Genomic DNA, 16,822 nt, shown 5'->3' on the forward strand with positions numbered 1-16,822 from the left:
GGCTTTTCAACCAATAAATCAATCGTATATACTCCGTCACTCAAGACGGGTCGACCCATGTACAAAATTCTCTACACGTATACCGAGTACCGAGTATCAAACACTTCGACTCCTACAGTCCGTGAATTGGAAGCTATCTACAGTATGTAACGTGCCATGGTGCCCAAAAATTTTCATCATGCATGTTTCCTCGTCGTTTGGGAAGATATTCCCTGTTCCAATTCCAACCATGTAATTTCGTCGTACAGTGTGACAATTCGCTCACAGAGCGGTAATTGGTAATTAACACTACCTCCTTAGCGTACACCACCACCACATGTGATGATCTCAAAAGAAAGCAAAATGGTTTGTTTGTCTAAGTGTTGTTTGACCTTTTTCGACCAAATATCCCACGAGATTTCGACTTGTTGCGTGGTTTGTCGGATGTGGATGACTTGGTGGTTGATCTCGATCGACCGTCTCTTTCGTCTTCGGTGTCGTTATATTTTTCCTTGTGAATCCTGGTTCGAATCATTAGCGGAGGCGTTGCGGGATACACCACAACAACACTCAAAACTCACCAGCTGTTGCCAATCATGCTGACCCCCTTTGCTTCTGCCATGCGGTAAAACTTGGCAGCTTTCTTCAAGTCCTTTTTGCAACCGATACCTTCGGCGTAGCAAAACCCGGCTTCGGTCAGCGCATCCGTGTCACCCCAATTGCCCGCAATCTCGAAACAGCGCAGCGCCAAAGCCTTGTCTTGCTCGATGCCCCAACCGTTCAGGTGCGACACGCCGAGTTCGTAAATGCTGAGTGCGAACTGGGCTCGGTGTGTCTTCATGTCGTGGTAGTCGGTGCCCGGTTTTCGAGTGACTGGATTCTCGTCTTCAGCCACCTCAGACATGGCACAATCCACGGCTTTCCGAAGCCACTGTACACCCTCCTTCTGGTTCGCTCTAATGCCCCAACCGTGACGACAGGCCAGGGCGTAGAGCAGCATCCCGGTCGCATGACCTTTGTGGGCAGCGATTCTCAGGTGATACGTAGACTCTTTCAGGTCGCCATGCTCGTGAAGCTCAATGGCCTTGGAGACGTGGTCTTCGGCTGAAAGGCCTTGGTAGTTGCTGACGGTACGAGCAGTAGAAGGTCGGATTGTGCTGTTGGATCTCGATGACTGGGAGGCTTCCGCCACCGGAGACAGAGGGGGTGGCGGTGGTGGCATAAACAGGTCCGTCATTGGCGGTTCGCCTATTGACGGTCTCGGGTTCGAGTTGGTCGATTTTACAGACCCGGTGGGCGTGTATGACGCCGATTGTTGGTGGTACTTTTCCCTAGACGCGAGGCTTTGTTCTGAGTTGAATTCGAAAGAGAATCCTGACCTTTGTTCACTGGACTCTTCTCTGCTAGGTCTTGCAGATGCCATAGGAGATGGAACGGCAAGTTCACTGCTGTTCTTGCCCTCCAGCGGCGGGGTGCCAGGAAACATGGGCTCCTGCCACTCAAAATGTGGCATCGAGAGGCCTTGGAAGACACCAGATGCCCTATTGGACACCCTCCGGCCTCGCGGCAAGCTATACGTAGCATGTGTGTACGAAGAGGCCTCGCCAGCAAGATAGCCTGACATGGCTTTAGACCCGTCGAAAGAACTCGCGTTTCGTAGATGGCTCAATTGCATAGCCATTGGTCCCTTTGTGGGGCTATTCTCAGCATGGAGATTGCTCAGACTCGCAGAGCTCATTGGGCGCGAGAAGTTCCTGGTAGAAAATTGAGTGGGTGAGCCCAGCGACCCAAGGGAATCAGTCCTGCCATGGGAGACGGCATAAGGGGATATCGGCGAGTGAGGTGCAGATAGTCCACTACTAGCGGAGAGCTGCCTCGATTGTGAAAAGGTTGAACCAGCGTTGGAACTAGTATAATCATCGTCTGAAGCGTCGTGATACGGTCGTAATCTGTTTGATGGTGGTACGAGGCCTAGATCGGACTGAGAGAGATTCGAAGGCTGGTATGGAAATCCTGCGTGCGTCTTCAGCACAGGGCTGTACGAGCCCGATGATGTCTCTCTGGTCTCAAGAGGAGGGGGAGACTCGACTCGAGGGGCCCCGAAATAGTCTTGTGCATTCGCCTTACTTCGTCGTTGCTCTGTTGGTGACACCATAGTGCTCATGCGAACATGCTGCGACGATGGCCGATTTGAGGGGTTCGCTACCCGCGGGAAACTTCCTGCATGATCCTTATCCATGGTGGGCAGAGGAGGAACAGTATCTACCCCGTCGGACAGGGCACGAAATATAGGTGGCCGATTGTTTTGATGTTCGATCAGTGATTCTGTGACGACTTGTGGTGGTAGTCTGCTTAACCGTCTCTCTCCAGCCTTCCTCGTCTCTTCCAACTCTTTGGCTAGTCTCCGACTTCTGGCGGCGAACGCATCGAGGGGCGAGAGTGCAGGAGGGACATCCCCATCGAAATGCTGGATTCGTGGTGAGACGAGGCCATTCTTCGACAGTGCACTACTTGTGCGGGCGGGCTCTTGGGGGAGTTCAATGAAACTGGGTCGGTTCGATGTAGTCATCATGAATGTACCACTGACCCAGCAAGACGATAATGGTTTGCGGTGTGCGAAGTCCGGTAGTATATTGATCTAGACTGTCCAAATTTACAGAGGCGAATGATCATGAAAAAAAGACGTTTGCCGGTTCGGTGAGACGATCAATATGGTTGGGAGGGGGGCCGGTGGCTGAGTAGATCGTCCAGCCGTCGGTCGCTGAAAATGATGGGCAATGAGTGACGATGGGTCAGGCTGAGGTCGCAGCTGATCCGTCCAACTTTTGAGGATAAAAAAGTAGACCCTGGTGACAGAGCCGCTGCTGGTTTGTGACTGGTAGGGAAGGGCAATGGTCATACGAAAGGGTATAGGAGAGGTTTTTCGGTTATTGAGCGATGTGAGCGAATGGTTTCGAGGAAAGGAGTCGTTGGTGAGAAGTAAGAATCGAGAGGCGATCGATACATTAAGGACGAAAGAATATGAGATCAGCACCAGCCCTGGGACGGGATGATCGGCAAAAGAATGTGCGTGTGTGTGTGTGTGTGTGTGAATGTGAAAAGAAACAACGACGAGCAAAGAATATACAAAGTCCTCTCCGTACGGAGTATTATCGCAGGCAGGGAAATGGAAGCATTGAACCAAGAGGCGAGACAGCGACCATGATGAATCGGTGCAGAACGCAAGTCCCCCCTGTACCATTTGCATGGGGCCCCTGTCCAGGCGACGGTAGGCATGCAGCCAGCCAGTCATTGACGCCCGTCAACGCCACAAAGCTGCACTCCAGCAAGCTAATCCACCCACCCACCTCGGGCTGCTCCAGGCTTTGGCTCTTTTGGCTGGATGCCGCCGAAAATCAGGGGGCTTTTTTTCTCAACCGCCACTACGAGAAGCACCCTCGACAGTCTGTGCGCACTATACCGAGTTCCCGCCTTCGACTGGACAACGGTCTACGCACGCCCAGCCGATTGAGATTGACTGCTGTCAGGGTCCTGTCTTGACGTCTTTTGGATCATTCCATCCTCGACACGATACCTGATGCATGTACAGCACGGAGTACATACAGTATGGTGCTTTTCATTATCATACAAGTACTGTAGCACATGGCAGTGTTCGAGTCCAAGCGCAAAGCTACTTGGGCCGCCGCCGCCGCCGTTGAACTTGGCCCTGATCCAGAACCCGAGAGTTCACAGCAAGCATCGCTAAGCAAAGTCGAGGCAAAAGTGTGGCGCTCGCGATCATGGTGCAACCTACTGATCTCTCTGCTTCCCACATCTGTGTCTCACACTACCTACATGCGACACCAGAAAAATCCCCCGACCGTGTGATGTAGTGGAACATGCAAGGACTTGCCTTGTTGACCTCAAACACACACTCAAACAAACCGGAGAAGCGGATTATGGTCTGTCATTGGCCATCTACCGGGGTATACCGAGTCCTAACTTGGTATTCGATCCCAGTAAAAGGAGGATCCAGCAGTAGTCTCTTCACTGAAAAGTTGGACCCTTGAATTAAAGACACACAAAAAATAACCACAGGGACACGCCCGATGACATGCAGCACTCGTTCACTGGTACATACGCCGGACAGGACCCTAGTTCCTAAAAGGGTGATATCAACACATGACGGTTCAAAAATTTCGGCATCGACAGTACGGAGCACGGAGTCCAGAATATGGAGCATGCTCGTGCTCAATACCTGGTCGACGAGGATAAGTACAACACTCCGTGGGTGAACGGAAATGGTCCCTGCAGGTGACAGAATAGTTTTTCACACAAGACTGTAGTTCTCGTGGCTCTCGTGCCCCCTGTTCTCGAGTTCGCTTTGGTTCGTTGCGACAAAGCAATTATTGTGTTGTCATTCCATACTCAAAGCAGTAAGTACCTTTAGTTGGGCATTAGACAAGTTGTTTTGCGAAATTGCCCTCGCCAGGCAACGTACATTTTCGCTCCTTGACGTGGTACAAGTCTCTGTCGATACTCCATAAGAGGAATTAATAAGTCTCTTTTCACGAAGCAAAGCAAGATTTCACATCCTTTCTGTCACACCCTTGAAGAGGGGATCCAACTCATACCCTGTCTCCTATGATATGAAGTACAGTACCTCGACCTCGAAGAAGCAAATTTGCCAAGTTGTATATCACGGAAATAGGTCGCGAATAGGTAAAGGCTGCTTTTGGGTCAAATGACCAATGCGGAGGATGAGATGCTGATCAAATTTCACAAAGGACGAGTGAAGAAGTTAGCCGGGAGTACCAGTAGGCATGCGGTCTTTCGCTGTAATCGAGTACGGAGTACGGAAATTTAATTACTTGAGCTTTTGCGATCATGCCCGCAATCTCAGTATTCGTACGGAGTACGGAGTACGGGTAACGAGTCTTTCAAGCCTCAGCCAGCCAGCCTCCTCGATCGTCGATGCAAGGCTCTCATGCATGCTGATCAACCGTTTCCTTTTCCCCGCAAAATCCTGCAGGTCCCAAGCCCGCAGCCCAGCACGCGCCCTGCCAAAAACATTCCTCAGTTATGACAACCCACACAAGTAAACACTTCACCACCTGCTCAGTACGTAGGTAGTAAGCACTCGGTCAGCAGCAGCAGCACCACCACCACCAGGTATCTGCCCTGCACCCATGGCCATTGTCGCCATACCCTTCGTACACGGTCGCACAACGGCATAGAACCATTTCGAAAATGCGCAAACCTGACCTCACACTCCGAAGCCTCATCCCACCATCCATCTATCCCTTCACGACATCATGGTTGCTCCCACCGCTCGCCCTCGCCCTCCTCCGCCTCTTGTTCTTCGCGTACTGCCTGGCCACGCAACTGACCAACTGGATATATGACGGGATCCATTCCGCCTCGTACCTCATCGGTCAGGAATTCAGTTACTTCACCGTCCTGACGTACTGGGGCATCCTCTTTTACAGCCTCGTCGCGGGCACACACACCCTCGTGTATGCTCTCAGAGGTCGATCGTGGCTCGAATCCTGGCCGCGCTCGACTCTCCAGGCATTACATTCTTTCTTCTACACCACCATCGTGACACTGCCATTCCTCGTGACCATCGTCTACTGGGCGGTGCTCTACGATGGACCATGGTTTCCCGTCACATTTGACGGTTGGTCAAACGTCAGTATCCGTACATGGTCTCCCCTTGTTGTGTTCTTCCCATCCTTGTCTCATTCATTTGACTCACTACCTCCCTTTTGGCATTGACATCAAGCTACGAGTGCCGACTGACCATGTATTGGAATTCAGATCTCGAGGCATGCTCTCAACTCCCTTTTCGCTCTGTGCGAACTCGTCCTGCCCGCAACTCACACTCCGCCACTCCTTCATCTCGTCGGACTGATCATACTTCTCCTCTTGTACCTCGCCCTCGCATACCTTACGCATGCCACCCAGCATTTCTATGTGTATAGCTTTCTTGACCCGTCAAAAGGTTCGGGCAAAGTGACGGGATATTGCTTCGGTATAGCTGCAGGTATAATCGTCATATTCTTCGCTGCATGGGCCGTGATATGGCTTCGGCAAAGGTACACTGGCGATGCTAAGAGGAGCAAGAGAGATATAACTAGGCATACACCCGTAGATCAAGAGGTGGAAATGAGTGCGGATATAGAACGGGCCAAGTAGTTGCAGAATTACAGTCACCTAAGCCAGGTGTCGCGCAGTAGCCATCAATATATTTAATATACAAATGTCATCAGATTCCCAAAGTACTGATACAACAGTCTACTCCAGCAACATCTCACTTCTTCTGTCTCTTCTTTACTGGCGTCTTCTCCTCCTCGTCTTCTTCCATTTTGATCTCTTCTACTTCCTCCTCCTTCACATCCTCACCAGCCTCGCCTTTGACCTTTGCGTTTCTGAAAGCTTTCCTCAATTCACACTTGCCCAGGTTCTTTCCTCCAGCTTTACACTCATCACATTTCTTACCATGCGTTACAAGCAAGATATGCAATCCGTACTTGTCTTCATCAGGAATCATCACATCCAAATGGGCATACGTCTCATCCCGACTGGCATTCTTGGGCCGCCAGCCAAGTAACCCCGTTATACGCCAGACATGAGTGTCAACGGCAAAGCTTTCTCTCTGCAGACAGAACAGCAACACACAACTGGCCGTCTTAGGACCCACACCTTGAAATGACAACATCTCCCGCATGGCATCCTCACTCGACGCCTGATGTAGATGGTCCAGAGAGTATTCCCCGTACTTTTCATGTGCTTGTTTCAAAATGCTGATTATGACTTTGCTCTTGACCACACTCAGCCCACCGCATTTGATGGCTTCTTGCAACTTTGCTTGTCCGCCGGCGACAATGGCATCCCACTTGTCGGATCCGCCGTAGACCTTGTCCATGCTCAGTTTTGCTCGCGTGGAATTCTTGTCGCTCGTGTTCTGCGACAATATGGTCCGTACAAGTGCGTCCAACACAGATGGCGAATCACCACATCCCGCTCGTGTTGTCGAAGCAACCACTTCCTTTGGTCGGACTCGCGGGCCGTGTATCGACGCGAGGATGCGGTGTGCTACTTTGCATTCCTCTGGTGTTGGATGTTGGAAGTCCGGAAATGGAGACTGACTTGCGAACTGCGCGTATGCTTTGAGCTTCTTCTCTTGTAGGTCTTTACCAGGACTCTTCTTCGACGGCGTTTGCTTGGGAGGAGGGTCAGTGTAAGAGGTATCGTCGGTCGGAGGAGGGCTGATCAATTTGGATTCATCTTCTATCTTGACTTTCTTCCTGCTCTTGGTCTCGCTGGTTGGGATCGACATTCGCTTCCTCGAGATGCGCTGTGGAGATTCTTGCTCTTCTTTGATAGGTATTTCAAGGTCCTCCTCCTTGGGTTTAAGGGGCGATGCCACGCCATTTCGAGTGACTCTTCGCGCTGCGGTAGTCGCAGCACGCGTGGACCTAGACATGGGAATCGGAAAGGGTGGTCGACAGAAAGGTACGTTTTCGAACAGGAGGTGAACTTCGTGTTATGAACACTCGAGAAAGTACAAGATGGTGATGTCATCAACTATGGTTGAAGGGTTGAATGGGAGCAGCCACCGAATCTAGTAGATTAAATGACAGGAGAGCTCTCTTTCTAGTGGGATAAGTTCCGGCAAGTACATTACTTCAAAGGGTCAACTCATCATCTAGATACCCGTCCGCTTATGTCTGAGGATTCTATGTTATTTCTGCCTTTCGAGGTCTCCAGCGTACGAAGTTGATCCATGCTGACTTCGTATCTTTCTCGAGCCTTTGGGAGATCGGTACCTGCAGATCGGCCCCGGAGATCCAACGTGACGAATCAAGTCACGCACGGCCCGATTATCAAAATTCATGACTCGAACGCGGTTCTTTTTGGACTTCCTCACATCTACAATTTGAAGATTGCTCCTTCAAACAACCATGCTGTCTCTGAATAACTGGTATCTGGCTTGATCCATACCGGCCTTCCCGTTGACTCGCTGTTGTGCGTCTTGCGCAATGGGCAGTGAGCCAATCACGCCTTTTTCAACGATAGGCAGAGCGTCATTCACCATGTCACCCAGGTGAGATACGTCGATTCTAACATGCATTCACAGCATTCATTCACTGTGGGAAAGCAAATCATATAAGAAAACAATGCCGCTCCTTTTAAATCTCTTCTTCTACTTTCTCCGTCTCTTTATAGCAGCGCATGAATCCCCCGACAAGTACAGCCTCGTGAACAGACAATCATGGCTGCTAATATGTCCTCTCCCTTTCTTACTCGTCTTATGCCCGAGTTACGCCTCAAGGTGTACGAATATGTGGTCTGCTATGACCGTAACACCCCACTGACGTTGGTCCCTGGCTATCTTTCCAAACGGGTAACCACAGACTGCAAACCGCCGGCGCTTCTCCTGGTCAACAAGCAAATCCGAGATGAAATGATTCCCCTTCTCACCAGCGATTTCTTCTACAGAAACAACACCTTCAAGATAGTGCAGTTGGACATCATCCACCAGAGCAACCTCATCTATGGCACCACACCCGGTAGAGCACTTTCACCACCAAGAGGGGTGAGCCACTTCCTCAAAAAAGGTCGCCATTGAAAGCACCAACCTGGGTCCAATCTTCAACCTTCTTGAGGACATCAACCAATTTTCACGTTACGCGCCAAACGTCGAAGAATTGACAGTCACTTTTGATCGATCTGCCCTTCTCATCAATGCTACCATTGCTTTGGGTAGAGCATGCACGCCAGATCCCTTCCACTCAGACCAAGAGGAGGGGTTTCTCCCTCCCTTGTTCCTCTCGATCGCTGTCCTGACGCCTTGCGCTTCGGTTGTTGAAACCAACCCGGCAGGATACTCCAACTACGACCCAGCCCTCGATGCCATCATATCCGTCTCCTCGCAAGCCGGTTTAGACGATCTTGTCAACCGCTCCAACATGCCGACCCGCCGGGTTCCCCTCCTGACTTCTCCAGCTCTCAAGAAAGTCACCTTGGTCGGCCGCATTCCTGATTTCTGCATCCCTATCATCGAAGGCTACAGATGCGGTCTGGGAAACGGCCGCTGGGTGAAGACTTTGACCAGTCACAACAAAGATGAGCCAGCGGTGGACCTCACTGGAACAAACGTCACGTACGTGTGGAGTGCTCCCTCGATTGAACCGACGCCATAGGAAACATGATCAGACCGACAACACGCGCGTGTGTGTGCATATTGATGGTGAACATCATCGAAAAGATTTCTGGATATTGCAAGAATGACGGTTGGGGCGTCATCATGACCAAGACGACAGATCAACGTTGACGACCATGATGGGGTTGGAAATGAGCCTCATGGACAATGAATAGCGATATTTCAAAAGCATTGTACTACTGCTGTCGTGCTGTTTACGTACGAAAAGTACTAGTACCGTAGAATGGCCGAATTGATTTCAGACTTGAGCCCACCAATTGTCAGATCTAGTAACCGCTACACATGTGATGGAACTTTGAACCAAAAATAGAGGAGGTCCACACGCTCATTATTGCATGAGTATCATATCACATCACACACATCATCTCATCTCATCTCATCCATTCTCCACCCAGCCATTACCAGGTAGAAGCAAGGCTCGGGGCGGTACGAGGTGGTTTTTTTAATATGGAATACAGAGGATTAAAAAAAAAAGTAATCAGGTTAGGTTTTGCGGAACACTACCTACCGATCCAAGGTACCTAGGTAAAGGTATCTTGTCTCAGCCGAGCAGAGCCTTGTTGAGGGCGGCATTTTTTCGAATCTCCTCTTCATTGTCACGTTCGCCGTCGTGGTCGTCGTCACGAAATTCGATACCCAATTCTTCCAGACCGGCGGCGGCGGCATCCCCACCGCCACGTGTGTTGTCGCTCCCGCCGAGGACCCTCTTCATCATACTGATACTCCTCCTCACTCGACTCTTACCGTCCTCCCTCTCGTGTTGTGCCACTTGACCGTCGGCCGCACGGGTGTCGATCGTGTGTTGGTGGTGGTGATGATGATGTTGATGTTCCCTTCTCCATTTGGCAAACGCACTCGACCTGCGTCCCTTTTTGACGTCGGCCACGGAGACGGCGGCGGGCTGGGGTGGCCAGTTCCCTTCCGACTTCCAACCTTCGACCAAGGCCGGTATCATGTGGACCAGGGGGATCGGGACGTTGGGGGCCAACCCTTGAACCACGACCTTTGAATAGATGGTCGAGTAGGCCCTTGGGGTGATTCGGTCACGCAACAGGTGGTGGACGTCTTGGTGGTTCCCGTCCGACGACGAAGGCAAAAGCGGCGGGAACACGGGCAACCACGGCCCGTCGACCGAGTCGAGAGACCCCAACGTCTCGCCGGTCGTGTCGTTGTCGGGTACGATGTCACTTTCGATCGACGACGACACTTCGATCGCCGCCGCCGTACCTGTGTTTGTGTTTGCATTCGTATTCAGAGCGTCGCCGCCGTCTCCGTTGGCCGCACTCGACCTTGTCGTCCCCGATCCAGGGTTCAAAGGTGAACCGGAGGATGTAGAAACGGAACCGTTCCTTCCGTGACCGTGACCGTGACCGTGACAGTGAGAAAGCATACTACTTGACCGTCGAAAAATGGTGTGCGAAGGTCGTCGTCTGTTGTCGAAACCACCCTCTCTTCTCTTCGCCGCGGCCGCATCCTTCGGACGTTGTTTGACCGCACCGGTCCAGGCGTCCCTCCTGTTCGTCCAAACCCTCAACCCTTCGTTGACGCTCAATTCCTCCTCCACAAGTCTCCTCCGTTTCCGTTTCCTCTCCAGAACCATGTCACCCACGGCATCCGGACTTTCGAATTTGTACGGGCCGTTGTTTTGGCTCTTGCCACGTCCGTGGGCGTTCGCGTTGGGACCCGAGTGCGCACTCGCGTACGCGTACGCCGCTTTCCTCTCCTCCGCCTCAATGTCACTCGACCACTCTTCTCGAACCCTGTACCCCAGAGGTTCCCGATACGGTATCCCGTCGTTGTTTGTCTTTTCCTTCACTTTCACCGTCGTACTAGGGTATTCCCAATCGTCCCTCACCATCGCCGCGAGAAGTTTCTTGACCTCCTTGGTCTTTTCTGTCTTTTTTATAGGGTCTGCTGGTGATGGGGAGGCGGCGGCGGCCGGTTGCGCCGCCGACAGAGGGCCTTCCACACCACCACTGTGAGAGCTCGCGTTGGAACCTTTGCGAAGACGTTGGGTCAAGTTGTGAAGAAAGGGAGAGTGAGGTGGATTCGTGAGGTCGATCGAAGGTCGAGGAGACGACAAACGAGTCGGTGAGGAGTCGGGAGTCTCGAAAGGATGCATCTTTGTGTTTCTGTGCCGTTGATCGTACTTGTGTGGTGTAGGCAACGCAGGCTCAGGTTTATCGACACAGGTGGAATTCACAGCGGGTCGATGGGTTACTCGTAGCCAGGCTAGAACGCCAAAATTTGACAATTAATAATGGTCACTGCATCAAAGTCATGTCTTCCCGAACGTGGTGCAGTCTTAAAAAGGTAAACCCTAAGAGATTCGGGCGTGGACCGGATGGGTGGGATCTGAATTGAAAGGTAAAGTACGGAGTTGTTAAGTAAAAGTAGGTATCGAAGTAGAGATTGATTGACAGACAGGCAGGCAGACAGAAAGACAGCACCACTGTGTTTGGTGTCACCCTCAGACAACGTCGCATGTGGTAGAGTAGCACAAGACACGAACGGAAGTGGAAGTTTGGGATTGGAGAAAATGGTTCGTAAAAGAGTTACGGATATACGGGAGATATACGGAGTACAAGGATCATCGCAAACACCTGACGCTTTCTTTTCGCTGGTCTTTGCGTGGTCTGGGGCCCAGCCGGCCCTTTTCGGATGTCCATCGGGCTTCACAGTGCGCAAGCCTCAAGGCCTAGAACTGTCAAAGAACAAGCCTAAAAGGTGCCAAGCAGCCCCCCGCACCTAAATTCCCTAGTGAGCCCTAATAACGAAAATCCGGGGATGTCCTTCCTTGACCTCGGAGTTGGTGTTCATCATCCCCTTTACCCTCCATACCAAATATCCGTACGCGGATTCCCAATCTGCCTTGGAATCGTTGTTCTTGTCATCAACTCGACGTCGAGGGTCAATCTAGATCGATACGATGGTGGTCTTGACCCCGACGGAGCGACATTCAAATCCAGCAAACCTGATAGGACGTCATCGCTAAAATTGCCGCTGGGCCTGTATTGAGGTAAAGTGGTTCTCGATGATGAGGATAATGGCGACAAGAGAGCAGGATCTGGTGGGTCGATATTGCTTATACTGCTGATACCGTTGATATCACCACCACCACCACCACCACCACCACCACCATTCTCCTCCAGATCCAAAGGAACAGACAAAGGGCGTCGTGAGATCGGCGTGACTTTGCTCGGTCGAAAGCCGACCACCCTCCTGATGCGCACGAACCAGAATGGCGAGGCAAGGTACGAGTAGATTGATATTGCCATGATGATGAAACAGACAAAAAGCCCAGCTCCTATCCAGAACCCTTTACCAGGAGGCCATTGTCTTTCTTTCAAAACATGCACAGCGAGGGATGGTAACTGCTTGGTGGTTGTGGTGGCATTGCTGAGTTTTGATAGACCTGAAAACGACACTGGTGGTTGTACTGGGGACATTACACGTGTGTGTGTGTGTCTGTGTATGAGAGTTGACTTTGTCGTACTCTGTGAGATCCGAGTTCTGTGGCTGTTTCTGTCTCGCAGAAGTATCGAGACATAAAAGGACATAAAGCGTGACGTTCCAATGTCATGAAAGGGAAGGATGGTACAAGCACCAAAACGACAACCAAAGTGGCAAGAACAAACCGTTTGATGGCACCTTTGTTATTTGTTTCGGAATGACACGAACATACCTTTCACTATCGACCATTTTCTCTGACAATGCTCGACGCTATAGAGAGTAAGTCACTGTTCTTGGTGAAAAGAGCCTTGCGTCGATAGACCCGTTGGGACCAATATCGACTCATCATTTTCGCAATATTGTAGGAAGAAATCACCTAGAAGAAGAAAAAGCCAACCATTAGGACAGCATATGTTCATTTCCCCCAAGTCTCAAACTCAGCATTATGTACAAGTTCATGCTCATTGCCCCCTGATCCTTTGGATGGGAAAACCAGTCATCACTTCCCTCTACAAAGCGTCTGGTGTCTGTCATAATGAAATCCACACATTCCCTTGGTTGTCCGAACAATGTAGATTCTTTCGCTGCTAATCAACCTTGAGAGCCATTGATCATTTTCACAAGTGACTGAGAACACAATTCCTCCTTCTAAGTGGTAATGTGCCGTTGGTAGTTGGAAAAATGCAACAGAACCAGCCACAAAGCAATGATGTTGGCAATGTAGTGTAATCTGTAAGCATAAGTCATGCCATACAACGCCGCGTACACTGCTAATACAAAAAACAACAGATTCGTCGCCCATCGGAGAGATCTGACCGATGGCACCATCATCCCGCTCGACAGGGTCTCGACCAGGATGATAAACGGTGCTATCGACAGCACATTATGGTGGGATGAGAACGGTGTCAACCAGTGCACCGCCATATTATGTATCCAGACAACCAACACCGGCAGGTTGATAGGCAACACCCAGAGCATTAAAATGAGTATCGAATAGCTGTAGTTGAAAAAATTATGCGCCGGCCCTGATCTAGTTTCTTTGGCATAGCGCAACGCCCGCGTGCAAGTCATAAGCTGAACAATGCAAGCCACAACATACGCGAATGGATAGGGTATAATTGTCGCAACGAGAAATAAAAGAACCGCCGTGTTGATGGCTCGGCGTCGTGGTGTACTCGCAACGAATGCAGAAGCAACGCCTTTTTCGCCATCATCGATCTTGACGTAGCGCCGGGAGATCAAGCCAGACGCTGTGACAAAAACATCGAGCAAGGCCAAAACGGCATAGTTCAAGACGACGCAAGCTCCAATGCTGACAAGGCCTGCTAAAGGAACGAGAAACCAGAAAAAAGTATTTTGTGACCCAAGAAGTAGATCATTTTGAGCAAAATTGATGGCGGTGCCATTCCTCTGCTGGTGACTCTCAGACGGACTGGTGTGGGAACTTGCCGACGTGAAAGCGGTGGCGAAGAAAGTCATGGAGAGTAACAGTACCGGTAAAGGTAGCCTTAGACTCTGGTCGAGACTCTCGGAGAACGAGATGAAGACTCCAGAGTTGTCGTACACCCTGAACTGTTTGCGCAAAACCATGGCCACGACTAACAGAGGAAATGCCGCAAAGACAGTTCTGTATCTGACCACGAGTTTGCCCAAACTGCCGATAGGGTCTGCTCGCAAACGAACTTCCAACGAAGAGTTACATGTGGGGTCTGACCAGATCTGAAATGCGATACCAGCCTCGCATTCACGGCCATCCAGAGTTGGTGGCATGAAGGGAGCAACCCCGTGTAAGTTGATGTCGCCTTGTTTAAAATTGACGAAATATTTCGATTCATGTGGGTTCTCGATATGTTGTCGGACCAGTGGCGTGAATAGTTCAGTATCTGCTCCACAACCGTGCTGGCGAACTTGAAGCGAGTAGGTCAAGAGGCTTGACTGGATTGACGGGACCCGAATCTCTGTAACGACGGGTCGAGTCGAGGGAAGCTCAACGTTGAGGCCCCTCAGAAGCAGTCTCGGAAGACCAACATCTGACTTGATGACAGAGTCGGATTCTGATACGATTTCTGCATACGCCCAATTGTTGCTGATCTCGGTGGACTTGTCAATAATGGCAACGAATTGATGCTCCTGCAGATCCCTGAGGTCGTAGTTCAAATATGTGAAGGGATTAGGAGGCTGATCAAAAGCATGCTGAGACAATCTCGTGGAACCTGGGAGCTGAATGCCATCCCGGGCAGGTTTTTTGCATGCCAGTCGGGTAGCGCTAGCATCGCCTGAAGATAGGTCGAATTGCACAGGCAGTGGCATGGAAGTCAACCCTCCTGCAAGAGGGAATGCGCTACAAAACAAAACCTCCATCTTGTCAAAACTGCCCTGGGGATCCATTTGTTGGTCGGTCATAAAAGAGAATCGTTTTGCAGTAGTGTTGTCAATGGTCGGGATTGGCAAAAGAATGGCAGACATCGCGTCCTGAGCTCCGATTTGGCGAATCGTGATATTGTCGCTTTTGGCCACGGATGACCTTGAGCCGTCACTCAGAGTCAGGAGAACCTCATGTGTGGTGTCTCGAAGGTTTTTGGGCGTATTCTCCTCCAAGCCTGTAAGGAACCACTTCCGGAAAACCTTCATTCTTTCCGCACGCGGCTTCGTTTGTCCGGCGCGACGGACGTCCACAACATCGTATAGTGCTCTTACGATGACTTTGCGCATTTGATCAGCCCAGGTGATCGACAGGTGGTCCATGACAGTCCAGACGTTTGGAATGCCCGATGTGAAGACGGTAAACCCATGGCTCTCTGGAACCAAAGAGGCAATGTTGGTGTAGTCAGAGGGAACGGTGGTATCCAATCCGCCACCAGCAATGGAAATCAGGGTTGTATGCCATAGCGGATTATTGCTTGCCCATCTCTGCAGGTACGATTCTCGCCAATACTCGTTGACCTGCTGATATAAGGATACGATATCTGCGTCGAATGTGACTGGGGCCCGAGCATGAGGAGTCGACATGGTAATGATTGTATTGACAGAATTGGCTTGATACTTTGGTGTGACGAGTACGGTACGTGCAACTATCCCGCCCATCGAGTGTCCAATGAGTATGACCGAGCTGGGGTCGGGTAATGATGGATCGCGGCGGAGTCGATTTGCATCGTGGTACAAGGAAAGGATATATGCCACGGCCTCGTTGACATACTCGGCTTGATCGAGCAGCGTTTGACCATGAAAGGCGGACAGATCCTCGTTGAAGTCGATGGTGAAAAAGTCGAATGACCTGATGCCTTCTTTAAGGGCACTAGCATCATGGCGTAAAACGTTGGCGTAGTAGCGGGAGGCCTCGGACGATAAAGAGCGGACTTGCTTGTAGCTCCCAGCGTTGCCTGGGATGAACAGTACCGGCGCACCTCTCAGTCCAATGTTGTCCTTTGTGTATTCATCTACCCCCTCTTCCCGATACAGGTACAGCGCATATTTTGTCGCAAAGCGCGAGTGTTCCGTGTCGAAGCCCGACAGCTTGATGTAGGTCGGGCTCATCATCGACATGACACATCCTTGAGGGTCGACTTGGAGCTTGAGAGAGGACCGCAGGATGAGAGAGAGCGCAAAGAGGGCGACGGCGGTGGTAATGAGCGTCAATGGTCGCCATGTCCAAGGGCTCTGAGCTCGGATCTTCCGAAGGCCGCGCACATCAGCGTCGGTGTGACTGTCGCCCGCATCGTCCTTGGGCTTCAGCAACATGGTCGCTGAATGTGCAACCGGCTTCCAGCCAGGTAGCTGTTGGTACCTAGGGGAATGATGCACACGACCAACGGGGCAGGACAGGTGGTTGAAGGAGCGAACAGACAAGAAAGACTGGACTGCGACACCTGGGGGAGGCGGGAAGAAAGTGGATAATCCTCGGCGAAATGCTTGGCCGGCGCCGGGCAATAATGTCGATGGCAAATGTCGATGTCTCGGTTGGTGTGTGCTTTGTGCCTTGTCAAGATGGAATTGTCGATCTAGGATAATAGGTTCGACCCTTGACGTAGCATTTGCGACGCACCGGCCACTCTTTTCCAACTCTTGGTAAAGAATCTATACGTACAAATTCAATGTCTACAGTTGCAGTCTCTTGGGACGCGAAGGGGATTCTTGAGGCGAGTTACAAATACGAAATACGGAGTTCTCGGACTCTCAATTTCG

At 51.0% G+C, this 16,822-nt stretch overlaps 6 protein-coding genes across 6 annotated transcripts; 2 read left to right on the plus strand and 4 right to left on the minus strand.

Annotated features, from left to right (window-relative positions):
- Positions 1-69: 69 nt before the first annotated feature.
- Positions 70-3,126, minus strand: PV06_06707 (uncharacterized protein). Its single transcript, XM_016407856.1, has 2 exons — positions 561-3,126; positions 70-500 (listed from the first exon to the last, which is right to left on the minus strand). The coding sequence occupies exons 1-2, from the start codon at positions 2,549-2,551 to the stop codon at positions 356-358; spliced, it is 2,136 nt and encodes a 711-aa protein (XP_016261336.1). The 5' UTR covers positions 2,552-3,126; the 3' UTR covers positions 70-355.
- A 2,082-nt stretch (positions 3,127-5,208) lies between these two features.
- Positions 5,209-6,156, plus strand: PV06_06708 (uncharacterized protein; the record flags this gene model as incomplete). Its single annotated transcript, XM_016407857.1, has 2 exons — positions 5,209-5,649; positions 5,779-6,156. 2 exons carry the CDS (start codon positions 5,209-5,211, stop codon positions 6,154-6,156), a joined length of 819 nt encoding a protein of 272 aa, XP_016261337.1.
- PV06_06709 (uncharacterized protein) lies at positions 6,145-7,648 on the minus strand. Its single transcript, XM_016407858.1, has one exon. The coding sequence runs from the start codon at positions 7,445-7,447 to the stop codon at positions 6,272-6,274; it is 1,176 nt and encodes a 391-aa protein (XP_016261338.1). The 5' UTR covers positions 7,448-7,648; the 3' UTR covers positions 6,145-6,271.
- A 588-nt stretch (positions 7,649-8,236) lies between these two features.
- PV06_06710 (uncharacterized protein) lies at positions 8,237-9,167 on the plus strand (the record flags this gene model as incomplete). Its single annotated transcript, XM_016407859.1, has 2 exons — positions 8,237-8,560; positions 8,583-9,167. The coding sequence occupies 2 exons, from the start codon at positions 8,237-8,239 to the stop codon at positions 9,165-9,167; spliced, it is 909 nt and encodes a 302-aa protein (XP_016261339.1).
- A 271-nt stretch (positions 9,168-9,438) lies between these two features.
- On the minus strand, positions 9,439-11,714 carry PV06_06711 (uncharacterized protein). The gene has a single exon (XM_016407860.1). The coding sequence runs from the start codon at positions 11,307-11,309 to the stop codon at positions 9,729-9,731; it is 1,581 nt and encodes a 526-aa protein (XP_016261340.1). The 5' UTR covers positions 11,310-11,714; the 3' UTR covers positions 9,439-9,728.
- Positions 11,715-12,982: 1,268 nt separating this feature from the next.
- Positions 12,983-16,465, minus strand: PV06_06712 (uncharacterized protein). The gene has a single exon (XM_016407861.1). It carries the CDS (start codon positions 16,376-16,378, stop codon positions 13,289-13,291), a length of 3,090 nt encoding a protein of 1,029 aa, XP_016261341.1. The 5' UTR covers positions 16,379-16,465; the 3' UTR covers positions 12,983-13,288.
- Positions 16,466-16,822: the final 357 nt, after the last annotated feature.

The sequence above is a fragment of the Exophiala oligosperma genome, assembly GCF_000835515.1.
Source record: "Exophiala oligosperma strain CBS 72588 unplaced genomic scaffold supercont1.6, whole genome shotgun sequence".
NCBI lineage: Eukaryota > Fungi > Ascomycota > Eurotiomycetes > Chaetothyriales > Herpotrichiellaceae > Exophiala > Exophiala oligosperma.

Coding starts and splice junctions, on each gene's coding strand:
- PV06_06707 (XM_016407856.1), bottom strand. CDS start 2,551: ATGATGACTACATCGAACCGACCCAGTTTCATTGAACTCCCCCAAGAG. Junction 501..560: donor AGCATGATTGGCAACAGCTG/GTGAGTTTTGAG, acceptor GATTCGAACCAG/GATTCACAAGGAAAAATATA.
- PV06_06709 (XM_016407858.1), bottom strand. CDS start 7,447: ATGTCTAGGTCCACGCGTGCTGCGACTACCGCAGCGCGAAGAGTCACT.
- PV06_06711 (XM_016407860.1), bottom strand. CDS start 11,309: ATGCATCCTTTCGAGACTCCCGACTCCTCACCGACTCGTTTGTCGTCT.
- PV06_06712 (XM_016407861.1), bottom strand. CDS start 16,378: ATGTTGCTGAAGCCCAAGGACGATGCGGGCGACAGTCACACCGACGCT.